Genomic DNA, 12946 nt, shown 5'->3' with positions numbered 1-12946 from the left:
TTCAAATAGAAATGGGACAGAGGTATTAAGAGAGAATACCTATCGAACACTGTACTACGCAAAGCTTGTTTGATCGGTGTTGAGTCCAACTTCAGTTTCTGACGTCAGATTAAGTAGCGCATGTCTTAAATTGATGACGTAAACTCGAGTTACTCAAATAGTTTACGTCACCAATGTCAAATCAAGGAAGAATTTGAAATGAAAGGAATATTTAGTTCGTTTTTAATACAGTTTATATAATAGCAAGTGTAATATTTTACATTAAACCTATAATAATGCCTGGCATCGACAATATTAACTTTGAATATCACAGGCTGTTTTATTTAGATACCGATAAAATACCAAATAATATTGTGTCATTATTACTTGGTACGTGGGTTATTACACCCAAAAATATATGTATAAAGGTATAGGTAGCTACCTACGTAGTACCCATAACATTTCAATGGCATATTGGTTCATGACCCAAAATTATCTGCATTTACGCAAAATTATAGCCAGAAACATATATGATGTTGCTGCTCTTCGAGCACTTGAATCATATATTAACTCTGGTAGATCTTTAGAGAAACCTTCCTTATGCGACTACTCTATTCTCCTTCTTGAGCATATAATAACATCTCTTCTTATATACAGCTACAGGAACCTTTACTTTAGTAGACTAGGACTACACTTCCATAATTTGCATTTGCTTCTTAATACATGACCTATTCTTCAATAGCCGGTCCACCTCCTCATGGTCGTAAAACACCACAAAGTCTTTAGGACTTAAACCTTCGAATACAGAACTGACTGAAGGTTTCAGGTTGTAGAACATCAACGGTTGGTCTCGTGAGGCAAAGTCTGAGGTTAAACTTTCTACAAATTAAGAAGATTATTTTGTATCTTTAAAAAAACACTGAATATTAACCAATGACTGTTGCCGCTGTATAATCGGCTCCATAAATGTGGGAACAGTCGATAACGACGGGAATTCCTTGTCTAATTGAATGCTTGGTAACTAAGTTTCGCACATAATCAGTTGACGGGAAGATGAGGCATCTATCTGGGGTTAGAAGGAGGTATTCGGTACCCTCCCGTGACTGGAAAAAGCATAATCATATAAAAATATTTTGAAAAGATAAAATTAACTCTATAGTATGTCTTACGAATATAAAACATCCATTTAAACAAATGCACGTGATCTGTTCAAGACAAAAGCATTGAACAGGACCGTAATCAGCCCACTATTATACTGAAAGAGTTTTTTTAAACAAGTTCTGAGGATAATTGGCACTAGAATTTAACCATATCTAGTGTATTTAAAAAATTATGACGTCCTGTATATTAACCAGTTAAAAAGTTTAATTTATATTCGATTATGCGCTCAATAAATAATTTCCATTCAAACTAAAACAAGTTCAACCCTATGAAACGCCCTCGCCCTTGTGGCACGTCGATGGTTCAGACGACACGACTGACCAGTCAGCGGCGACCAAGCTGGCGATCACATGTTTGGTTTGTTTACCTGGGTTTTTTTATTCGTGAGATATTTCATAGAAGGGAAATATCGCCTAGTTGATACAGCTCCAAATCACAGTGCAAAAATCTCCTCAACTTAATGGGACACCTTACGGCAATAACTACACTCACCATCATCTTTTCAACACTGATCTTAGGCCGTGCTGCATGATACAAGATGTATATCAGATTGATGCCAATTCCAACGAGGATCCCTTGTTCCAGTGGCAATATCAGACACGATATGAACGTAACAATCGCCAAGAAAAAATCACTTTCTGGAAAATTTAGGAAACTATGACTGCATTGAAAAAATAAATAAATAAATATGCTCTCACTCTTTGATCTCCACATGGGTTTGACGACTTTTACCTCGACCATAAAGACTACAGCAGCTATAATGACCGCTGCTAGAGTAGCTTTGGGGATGTAGTAGAAGTAGGGAGTGAAGAATAGCAGAGCACAGATCACCAGGACTCCTGTATACAAACCACCAAGAGGTGTTTTCACTCCACTCGCATTGTTGACAGCACTCCTGGACAAAGAACCCGTTACAGGGAAACTTTGAACAAAGGCATTTGCCACGTTAGAGGTTCCGATGGCGATTAATTCTTGAGTGGCGTCAATTGGTTTACCATTAGCTAAAACGTTGAAACAAGAATTTCAGTTGGGGATCGACTTTGATAGTGATTTGCGTGTTAATATTGGATCTAGATTTCTAAGCAGCTCGAGGGAATAATTAAAATCTAATAAACCCAGAAAGTGATTTCTGCTATCTTGAATGACACAGTAAAGAATGCTAAGACGTATAATACATATAATGAATAATTAATTTGATTAAAAAGTTCTAATTCCTGATTTAGTTAACGTGTTTCGCAATAAAACAATAGATTTTGTTAGAACGAGTCACGTGAAACCTTCTTGCTGCAATAACAATTGCTATTGCATTAGGGTTTTTTATTATACCCGGTGACTCAACTCGAATGTAAATAGTCAGATCTCAGTTATCATATACATATATAGTGATTTGAAATTTGGGACTTTGATATGACATCATTGAACTAAGATTTTCCAAATGTCATACGTCATATGTCATGTTACTCTTGGCTGCAATTAGCATCAACACATACCTGTCTAACGACCATCACCATTATCCTTTAGATAAGTCAATTACCCATAAATCCGCATTTTATAGTATAAATTTCACTTGTTTTGGAGACATCCAAAAGGAGGATTAGAATAATGTTACTTCTATTACTTCTTTGAGTGTCTTCAAAAACGCAACATAAGCGGCCAAGAATTTTACTTACAAAAGGCCTTGCAAATAGATATATTTTCCAATATTCCTACTAAAGGCAGAACGATGAGGCCGCTGCCCAAATCTGAGATCATTTGAGTGAAGGAAACTGCCATGGTGGTACCATTAGTCTCTAAGGTGTAACCAAATGGAGGCAGTTTAAAATCTGGGAGCCCTTGCGGTATGGATCCGATAACTTTAAAAGGAGGTTCTCCTGCAAATTAAATTTGAGTATTCATGGAGAAATATAGATGCTCTGTTTACTACCAAATTACACAGAAACACCGTTTACACATTATCTTAAAGTCTGAAAAACCTTAATTGATTCAATTCATTCGAATCGCGAATATTTAACCATTTCTAGTAATAATTAAGTAGCGGGGTAATTTTAATCGAAATACCCGATATTTGCTTGTCATAATTGAATCTGATTCTTTATTCGCATTTAATTTGCCTCTACTTAACTAAGTGATACCTGATTCTAATTAAGTCCAATGGATAATTTACGGAGTAATTAAATTGCCCCCTATAAGTAAATGTTACACGACGGGAAATTATTAACCACATGATCATTTTAGCGTAGGACTTTTTCCGATACATGTCCCAATACAGGGTGCGTCATATATATGAAATAATGACAATCAGTTTTTAAATAATTTTTCTGTGAAAAAATATTTCAAGTAAAAGTCACTTTTTGATAACCTTGAAATTTTTTTTACCGCATAACGTTCCAAGGAAGTCCAACTTCAGTTTTTCAGACATCACTCTCTATTTCCGAATCGTTTTATGAAAACTATGTTTTATATATCTATAATCTATACGCATGCAGACAAATCAAATTTTGTTGAAATTAGACAAGAAAAATTTCAAGGAAAAAATTATTTTCCTTATTTTATTCAAAAAAATTAAATTCGATGGCAAAAGCAAAATAACAATTTACAGCATGCAAGAATTAAGTGTTATTTAATGTTTAAAGCATTTGCTCAAAATATATTCCGCTGTTATCCAAACACAGCGCTATTCTTTGCATAAATGATCTAACCTGAACATATATACTTTGCCTGATTGATTGCATTACATCGACGACACGAGCCCTCAAGTCACCTGCGTTATTTGACCGATTTTTATAAACTTGATTTCTTAAATGACCCTTAAAGAAAAAGTCGCAGGAATTTAAATCAGGTGACCGGGCTGGCCACTCTACTTCACGAGGCAAAAGATTCGTACTGCTTTTTTTTTTAAATTAAACTTTGGAATTTCTGGAATGCTATTTCCTTGACCTTTAAAAAATACACAGCATGTTTTTATTATTTTGCTTTCCTGATCAATTTTTTTTTTAATACAATAAGGAAAATAATTTTTTCCTCTAAATTTTTCTTATCTAACTCAAATAAAATTTGATATGTCTGTATCAGCAAATAAGTTAGATTCCATAAAACAATCTGGAAATAGAGAGTGACATTTGAAAAACTAAAGTTGGATTTCGCTGAATTGTTATGAGGTAAGAAAAAAGTTCAAGGTTATCAAAAAGTGATAACACATTAGTCTTGTCGTTTTTAATTGAAACAATTTTTGATGGAAAAATTGTTAAAACAATTATTGCCATTATTCCATATATAATTATTCCGTATATGACGGACCCTATATATACTTACCATGCTGGCAAAAGAAAAACCCAGTGACACCAGATACGATCACCAATATTGCGTTCCTTGAAGTGCCAAAAATCCAGAGTGATTTGTTGATGATTTTTTCAGTCTTGGTCGGAGATTCTGTTCGGCCAATGTTAATTTGCGTTATCATCTAACAAACACAAGAATTATACCAGACATGAATAAAATAAAACCGAAGGAAATTAGCATTTAATAAGCTAATGGCACTTTAATTTATTAGGAATACTATGAATTCATTTGCATGTTTTAAAATTGTTCTTTTCTCACCCTCATCAAGAGCAAGATAACGATGCAGGAAAACCCAAGAAAAGTGTCCCACAGTCTGGTGTTCAATATGTCATGGAATATACTCTTCCAAGTTTCCACAAAGGTGTTCCCGGAAGCGCTAATACCAAGCAAATCCTTTACTTGTGAGGTCACAATGATCAAGGCAGCAGCAGATGTAAACCCGGAAGACACCGGACCAGACACGAAATCAATAAGAAATCCTACAATTAATATTAAAAATTAATCCAGCAATAACTCCCAAGTGCCAAGTCGCACCTAATCCAAACAGCCCCATAAGTATTTGAACAATACCGCTGATAAAGCACAACAGAATGGCGTGTTCTGGTCCTTTTCCACTGAGTGCTTGGAAGGTCAATAAAGCCTGCACTGCCGTGGGCCCCACAGGAACATCTTTACAGCTCCCAAGAAATATATAGACTAGACAACCTAGGAAGGAGCCATAAAGCCCATATTCAGGAGGTAGGCCTGCTACGTTTGCGTATGCCAAAGCTTGAGGGATTACTGTTAGGCCTACAGTGACGCCTGCCAGAAGATCTCCTATAATTAGAGAGAAGAGATATGAATATTAGTAACTTTTTCCGGATCCTGTAGCATTGGACTTTGTGGACTTATGAATCGAACTTGGAATTTGCAGCATTACCGATTGCAGCTTCTCCGTTATAAATGGGAAGCCATCTCAGTATTGGTATCCTCTTAAATAACGTTTTCTTTGTACATATTCCAGCCAGCTTCCTTTTGGTTATGTGGAAGGCATCTTTCACTCTGTGTGAGTAAGACGCGTGGGATTGAGAAGAATCTTCTATCACTGAAAAGAAAAAATGGCTTTGAGAAATTAACCATCGGGAAAAGTAAAAGAATAGAGAAACCGCTTCTTACTTTCTTCATTTCGCTTTTGTAACGCGTTTTTTAATGAGAGAAAAATATGTTTGATAATAGACTACAGTAATAATTCTTTCTTGCAATTATTCAAATAATGGATTTTAATTTTATCACATGAAAATACCCACAATCATGAAGATTAGACTCCATTTACATATTGGTTTTAACCTTAAGCAAATGCAACCAAAGGTGGTCATCAAATGCAGTTTCAAGAACTCAATCAACTGGTTCGCCATAGCTTGGGAATTATTCACTTTTTTTCATCTTATTTAAATATCACATTTCAAGTTCGAATCACAAGAGGAAATAGGTCAAAGTTACCAGCTAGTGCGATAATCGTCGTTTCTAATTTCGGTTTCGAAATTGTCGATCCTAAGCAAAACCAAAATATTTTATCCATGAAAACCTCATGCCAGATAAAATACCTTCATATCCATTTCTCGGAAACGGTTTAAACATCCTGTCCTTCTCCCTGAGGGGCCAATTGCCGGACTAGTCATTACTTCACAGTGGGGAAAATCGAAATTTAGGTGTCACTCTTGAGTCACTAGAAATCAAAGTCACTGAGAGCACACAAAACACTCCGGCTCCCATTATGTTTGCATCGAATTCTTGTCGGGGATCATAAAATTGTTTCGGTTATATGTGCATGGTATTTATATTTTGATAATATCAGGTCAGATGTTTGTACAAGTTATTAGGCCGGTGCCGGAAAATCGGGTAAATGCAGACAGTTTTTGGGGTGCAGCAGAGAGAAAATACCGAATTGTGATTTTTCTAAAAAAACATCAAGAAACCCAGACTTTTGCGGTAGGTAGGTCGGAAGATTATTCAACTTTGCCACTGTAAACACCGTGATACACCACGCCAAGTTTTCATTGTTAGACTGTTACCTTTATTTGATAACAAATCCTTATCGCAACATAAATAGTCCTCATATTTTCTCCAATGGGAACATTCCGCTGTTTTCACAGATAAATTTCCCATGTTTCACTTTGCAATTTTTTTTTATTCCGCATTTGACGGAAATCTGAATTAATCAGCTGAAATAGCGGATGTAAATTATATGCAAATTTCTCTAAGCCAGCCTCAGGCGATTTTTAATAGTGCCAAACACTTTAACTTTTTTAGTTTAAACAACAGAAGATAGTTTCTGGTGTATTACATAATTTATGTCCGGTTGGGTTATAAAGAGCTCTTTACGACACTGTACAATCTGCAGGTGACACATGGATTCACTGTGGAGCCGACAGTGACTGAACACTGACTAGAGGGCAAATCAATATCTTTTAACAGATATTTTGGAGGTATTTCAGCACTGACTTGAAAGTGAAATTATTAGCAGATTAACGAGAACTCGGGCATGAAACGTTTCGTGTAACGCGTACGTAATAAAATTTTACTCACGGATCCGCTTACTTAGCCGCAAACTGATTCATCTCATAAAACCTCACATTACTTACTTACTACCATTATACTACCATTATAAATAACTATTCAATCATAAATGATAATTCAATTATTCACTTTTTGAAAAAACTTCTTTTAACTTAACTCTTTGTCTACGCTTACCCCATCATCCCCTATTATTACTAATAACAAAGTCACATGTCTGATTATAATTCAATACTCCAAGATATTGTTCATATATCATTTTTTAAAGATTTGTGCTACAGTATTAAAAACACAGTTTGTGTCTGTGGGCACTGCTAGATCAAGCTACTGCATTGGTACTAATCTTAAAGCGACTAGTTTTATTAATAATTGCTAACGTTCTGTGAGGTACCTAGGTACTTCAAAGGAGCCTGCCTATCAGAGATACGGAGCAATTTTCTTCAAATATTTTCAGATATTTTTATAAAATGTTAATTAAGATGACCCGGACTCGGGGACGGAAAGGGAACGGGTGAGAGGCATACGTGGGAACACGGCTTTGCCCAACCGATAAGTATCACTCACGGCTCCTCACAAAGATACTCGCATTTGGGGTCGTCAGGGGCTAAAACTGCATCAACCATTGGTTTTCTAGAATGAGGCCAAGGCAACGTATATTAGTTTATTAAAAAGTTTCTAGATTCTGAGAAAACTCGAGATACCGTAAATGTGTAAAGAATTAAGTTCACTCTGTACCTACTTTGGATCATATACCGGGATACATGACATTTCAAAGATCTTACCCATAAAGTTGTTGCTTCCAGAGAGTGGATTTCTAGTGGCAGCATCTCGTTCCAATGTATCCTGAAGATCGTTGGTAGATGCTGTAAAAGCTGGATTCTCATAGTTGTAGTCTGGATTATCTCCGCCATCGTGACGTGAATCTTTCGAATTCTGGTTCAATTCGCTATCACCTCTACAAACAGAATATAAAGTCTTTCAATCTTCCAAATGGCAATTTTCCCGCTCTGTTACTTACTGCTTATTACGGTCATAGCTACATCAGTCGTACGCCGTAATTTTACATTCATTAGCGTTAATAACGAAGCGAAGCAATGTTTGTCGATTTCCATAAAAGTGGATTTATTCGGTTTTCCCCCAAATCAAGTCTCAATGTTAAATAAATTAATGTTTGAATATAGAATAGCTAAATAAGTGTGCGTGATTAATTAACTCTGCATATTAACATTCCAAATACATCTTTTAACAACCATATGCTAAAAGGTTAATAATCTGATGACGGATTGAACTAATCTAGAGCCATGGTCGCTCGGTACTAGAGTGGTGTTAAATTTGCGGTTTACGTGTATACAGGGCGCTTCGACCGTTAGACGCCCTGTATACACGTAACATTGCGATAATGAAAATGTCTTAAATCAATAGAATTAAAATAGTTTCATGCCATTGACTGAACTGGCTAAATTTTGTGACGAGTGTATGTCGCATTTTTATACACCCTGTATATTATTATAAAAAATTTAATTTGTATTCGACGAATAAGATGTAATGAATTACTCAAATTGAATGTATATGCAAAATTGTCGCATTAACCTCTATAAATGAACTTGACTGCCATGGTGTTAAATGCCAAAAAAGCGGTCGTGGAAGAGATATGTTCAGTTTAATTCGGTAATTTCGCTGGCCTTGTGGCTAACCTTATAGATTCCTAAGGAAAAGCGTTTTTAAACCCATGCGAAAAATTTGCATTTGAGCTCCTAGACAATCAGAGTTTGAAGATACAGATGAGATGCTCTTAAACAAAATAGACGTAGATAGTATAATTTCTATTCTCCTGATGCATCCTCAGGAGATGCAAGTTAGGGAGGAGTCGGTAAGTTTTCATCCCCATTTTATGTCGCCACAGTGAGAAGCTTTTTCGCAGTTTCGTATTCTTGTGAAAAATACGGATGCTGCTTTATGTAGTACCGAAACTGCCAATGGAACAATATGACACGTGAGAACATGATAAATCGTACTTTGTATTGGCCTGACGGTCATTAGAAAAAAACATGGAAAAAAATATGTATTCAAATGAGCTATTACTGTCGACCGATGAAGCCTTTTTACGAGCGTATTTAAGTAGGGAACCTGTATTTTATTTAAATCAAAATATCATGGGTAAAGATTGAAAAAGCGGCCGTCAATTAAGCGAAACCAATAACGAACCACCTGTAATGCATTAAAATTGTTGGAGACAATTCTGGTCCCTTTGTATTGCTCAACTTTGTTATCCCATTGTTCATGTATTTTCTTAAAAACCATACTAGGAACGATCGTGAATGAATCACATCTTCGTGGCTATGTTGTATTAACAAATTTTCCTTGCATGCAAAAAATTCCATATTAAGTTATCGTTTTCCAACGTTCTTTTGTAATTATCTTTATGGTCGTTCCAAAAGCGCTTCACACTTTGCCACTTATGTGAATGTAGGAGCGATTAAAAAAATCGTTTTTCTTATCGCTTTATTTTCGTTGCACGAATTCTATTTGAGTAGAGAATTCCATAAATCGTATCTTCGAACATGGCGGCAATATTGGAATATTTCAGTTTGCTGCAACTTCGCTAAGACGGGCAAGGGAATTATCGCGATAATTGGAGTGGTGCAAATCACCGCCGTAATTTGTCAGTGATTGTTTCAACTTAACAATGAGATTCCAGTTTTGTATCGTTGGAATATCCAACTTAACAGATAAATGAAAGTCTCAGTGCATTATACAGGGTGTTTCAGTTTTAACCCGCATAACTTTAATAGCATATTGAACGTCCGAAAATAATGCCAGTTTGCGATATAAACCAACGCCCGATAAGGCTTCCTTTAGCAGATACAGGAGGTGCAAAATTAATTTAAAAAGTGGAAAACTCTGAATTTCTTCACAAGGGACTAGAGATTCTTCAACAAAATTTTGGAGGTCTTGACGACTATAAACGACGCATATGTTTTACTGGAAAAAATATACTACAACATAATGCAATATATTAAGTTATGTCGGTTAAAACTGAAACACCCTGTATATTTTTTCATTTCTACGCGCTTTAAAATTCTCGAACGGCATTATTTGTAGCCAGCGTTTTTTCCATCTATCTAATCGTTTTTTAGAGTATCTAAAAAAGCGCATAATTTATGCATTTGCTTCAGGTGTTCCCACGTGCATTCCCAGGTACTTAACGTTATGGTAATAATAGAGTTTATAACATAAAGAAATTAGAGAAATCGCATGATTTTTACCGTTGTTTGTTATGTTCTTGGAAATGCCACTTGGAAAAATTTTTCTATCTCTATGTCTTTCTATGTCTCAGTATGAGATGCACTTGTAATTACGTACTGCTAAACGTTCCCTAAGTAGTTATAGGTTCTTTGAGAAAAAATAAAATGGTTGATATTGGTGGCCTAAGTGCGTTTTTCCAGAAAAAACACTGTCGAGCATTTCGTCTTTCTGCTCTCATGAAAATACCAGTTACACCTACTCGTAAATAATCACTTATAATTTAGCATCATCTTACACCGACTTATCCCTTTCCTTGTTGCCGGCTGCTACTTGTGTGAGACCAATTTTCTCATTTTAAATGAAACACCCTGTATATTTGTTCGATTTTGGGTTCTACGTCAAATCTTAAGCAACCGACATGTAACATAATCCCTATCCATCCAGAACCGTTTCGAAAAAATCTCGCCCTAATTTGCCTCAGCAATAAGTGCAAATGTCATTTCTTTCATTATGGCGTCGAGTGGCCCAGATAGAGTTTCACTCAAATGTTTTCATGGCTCGCTCGATGTATTGGCAATTAAATATATCGGGAAGACGGTTCGTCAAAATTGTCCAAATATTGAAAATAAAATTGGAGTTTCTACTGGAAAAAATTGCTGATGGCTCATTGAGGTAAATATTTTCACAGAAGCAATTTTTCATTTGCTCCAAAACGACTTGGAAAGTTTCTTTTAGTATCAGCTATTAGAAAACCAAAAATGATAGTCGTCTATGCACTGGGGGTTAATGAATGAATCACAGACAGGAATCGGAAAATAAAGTAACAGGGAATACAATTTTATCGACCTCTCAGGCCAACTTTCCGGTCCTGATCGACAAACCGTTACCTCTTTCAGGTAAAAAAATTGAACAGTTAGTGCATATTTCGTGGCCGGTAGTAAAAAAGGAAATGTTATATCCGAATCGAATTAAAATATCTATTTACGAGGTATATGGTGCGTGCTTAGAAATTGCTGCGTTCTTCTGTGAAAGTGGTGCTGACCTGAGCCGATTTGACCAATAAAAGCAAAGTTTAAACTACTTACACGAATGTGACGGAATGACTTCTCCTATCTCTGTTAGACTTCATTTTGTGAATATATAAGGGTATCGCACCGACAACTTGAACTTTCTGTAACAAATCAATTAACACACACAACGTGTCTGACACTGGAAATGACAAAATCGAGAATGTTGCAATTTGAAAAATTTTCCAGCGCAAACTATCCGCTCTTCAAAATTCGCATGAGTTTTGTACTACCGGTCAGGTGACCTTCACCTAAGTAGTTCACTAAGTTTACTTATCAAAGCTCCTCATCTGAGCAACACATGCGCGCCCTCTGGGTTACCGTACAGAGGTGCTTTCATACCGGTTCTTGATTAACGTATTCACGACTAATAGGAATTTTAGATTTGTTTTGTTTACTTACAGAAAAGAAATCGGTAGCCTGTAGTAGTCGAAACTAGATAGTCCGAGAGAAAATTAATGGTATTAATGGTAATTGACAGCTTCCGTGAGATTTCGAAAATTTTGTAACCGAGCTGTTGGAGACGTTTCGAGGAAATGGAAACGTTGGGTGACGATTTTGTCGGGTGCTTTGGCCTCTCTTCAATCTCTGGAAACCGATTCCGCACCGGCAAATACGTGTTCTGTTAAAAACGATATACGAACACGTCGAGACCCATGACCCCCAATTTCTTTTTTTATTGCCGAGTCCAGATTAAAGCTCGTTTCAAATTAATTACCTATCCAATTTCTTCTACAGGGCGTCTCAAATTCGATTATTTGACGGGGTATCTCAGTTATTATTGAAGTTAGAGTCATATGGTTTTCGCAATTTGGTTTCGTATATACAGCCTGTTTCAAAAAATTGCGCCTTTAGTCCCCCTGTCCTACGTTTAGCTGCAACTAACTATTATTACGACTTTTTTAAATGAAGGACCCTTTTTCTAGAGGTAAATCATGAGGATCTCAACAACCATGAAAGGTATGCGGTCGGTTAATTTGAAAAAAAATCTAAATCTTACAAACATGTTTTTATAATTTTTTTTGCTTATTAGTTGAGGTAATTCTTTTTCTGAAAATGTGACGGATGAAGTGATATTTAATATTTTTAATATTTTTTTATAAATTCGGAAAAAGAGGCTAAGAGGGCGTTGGCAAAAAAAGCGTGCTTTCTTGTGATTGGTCGACTGAAAGTGTTTTAGGGTGGCGTCTGCGTTGGTGGCCTACTTTGTTTTTTAAATATCTTTGGTTAGGGGTTCCGTTCCCACAACAAGACGTTCCAAAATAAAGGGTCTGAGAAAAACCCATTAAATAAAGCGAACATGTATATGAGAGCTATATAGACAATGCACAGATGCTACATCTAGGTTTTAAGGGTTGATAAACCTAAGGCGACCTACTTGTGGGGCACCTAAGTTAAGAAATATCTACATCATGGAAATGTAACGAATTTCTCACGTACCCACAAATACAATACAAATACAAAACACTGGTTGATGCCACAACATTAAGCTCAATTCGCAAATTTATGATTATAACTTATTCAAATAGTAACCGCAAGCACAGCTTGACAACTTCACGCCTACGTATAATATTTAATCTTAAAATTGCCACTTGTCACAT

The 12946-nt window shown here is 36.0% G+C and overlaps 1 protein-coding gene across 2 annotated transcripts; it reads right to left on the bottom strand.

Annotated features, from left to right (window-relative positions):
* Positions 1 to 210: 210 nt before the first annotated feature.
* On the bottom strand, positions 211 to 11698 carry LOC136418755 (sodium-independent sulfate anion transporter-like). Of its 2 annotated transcripts, XM_066404933.1 has the most exons (11): positions 11364 to 11698; positions 7815 to 7987; positions 5399 to 5563; positions 5014 to 5295; positions 4738 to 4958; positions 4453 to 4600; positions 2811 to 3011; positions 1839 to 2141; positions 1633 to 1778; positions 911 to 1082; positions 211 to 858 (listed from the first exon to the last, which is right to left on the bottom strand). In XM_066404933.1, exons 1-11 carry the CDS (start codon positions 11405 to 11407, stop codon positions 668 to 670), a joined length of 2046 nt encoding a protein of 681 aa, XP_066261030.1. In that variant the 5' UTR covers positions 11408 to 11698; the 3' UTR covers positions 211 to 667. The 2 variants fall into 2 exon arrangements, with proteins under 2 accessions (XP_066261030.1, XP_066261041.1); XM_066404944.1 differs by lacking the exons at positions 7815 to 7987; positions 11364 to 11698 and adding an exon at positions 6063 to 6435.
* Positions 11699 to 12946: the final 1248 nt, after the last annotated feature.

The sequence above is a fragment of the Euwallacea similis genome, chromosome 2 (genome assembly GCF_039881205.1).
Source record: "Euwallacea similis isolate ESF13 chromosome 2, ESF131.1, whole genome shotgun sequence".
NCBI classification, from domain to species: Eukaryota; Metazoa; Arthropoda; class Insecta; order Coleoptera; family Curculionidae; genus Euwallacea; species Euwallacea similis.
Note: the sequence above shows the minus strand (reverse complement) of the source record. Positions and strands in the feature narration are given on the sequence as shown.

Bases quoted from the DNA above. Each gene is read 5' to 3' on its own strand.
- LOC136418755 (XM_066404933.1), bottom strand. From the start codon at position 11,407: ATGAAGTCTAACAGAGATAGGAGAAGTCATTCCGTCACATTCGT. The intron at 2,142-2,810 runs GTAAGTAAAATT...TCAACGTTTTAG, and splicing joins ATCTATTTGCAAGGCCTTTT to CTAATGGTAAACCAATTGAC. The intron at 1,083-1,632 runs GTGAGTGTAGTT...TGCTTTTTCCAG, and splicing joins TCAGTGTTGAAAAGATGATG to TCACGGGAGGGTACCGAATA.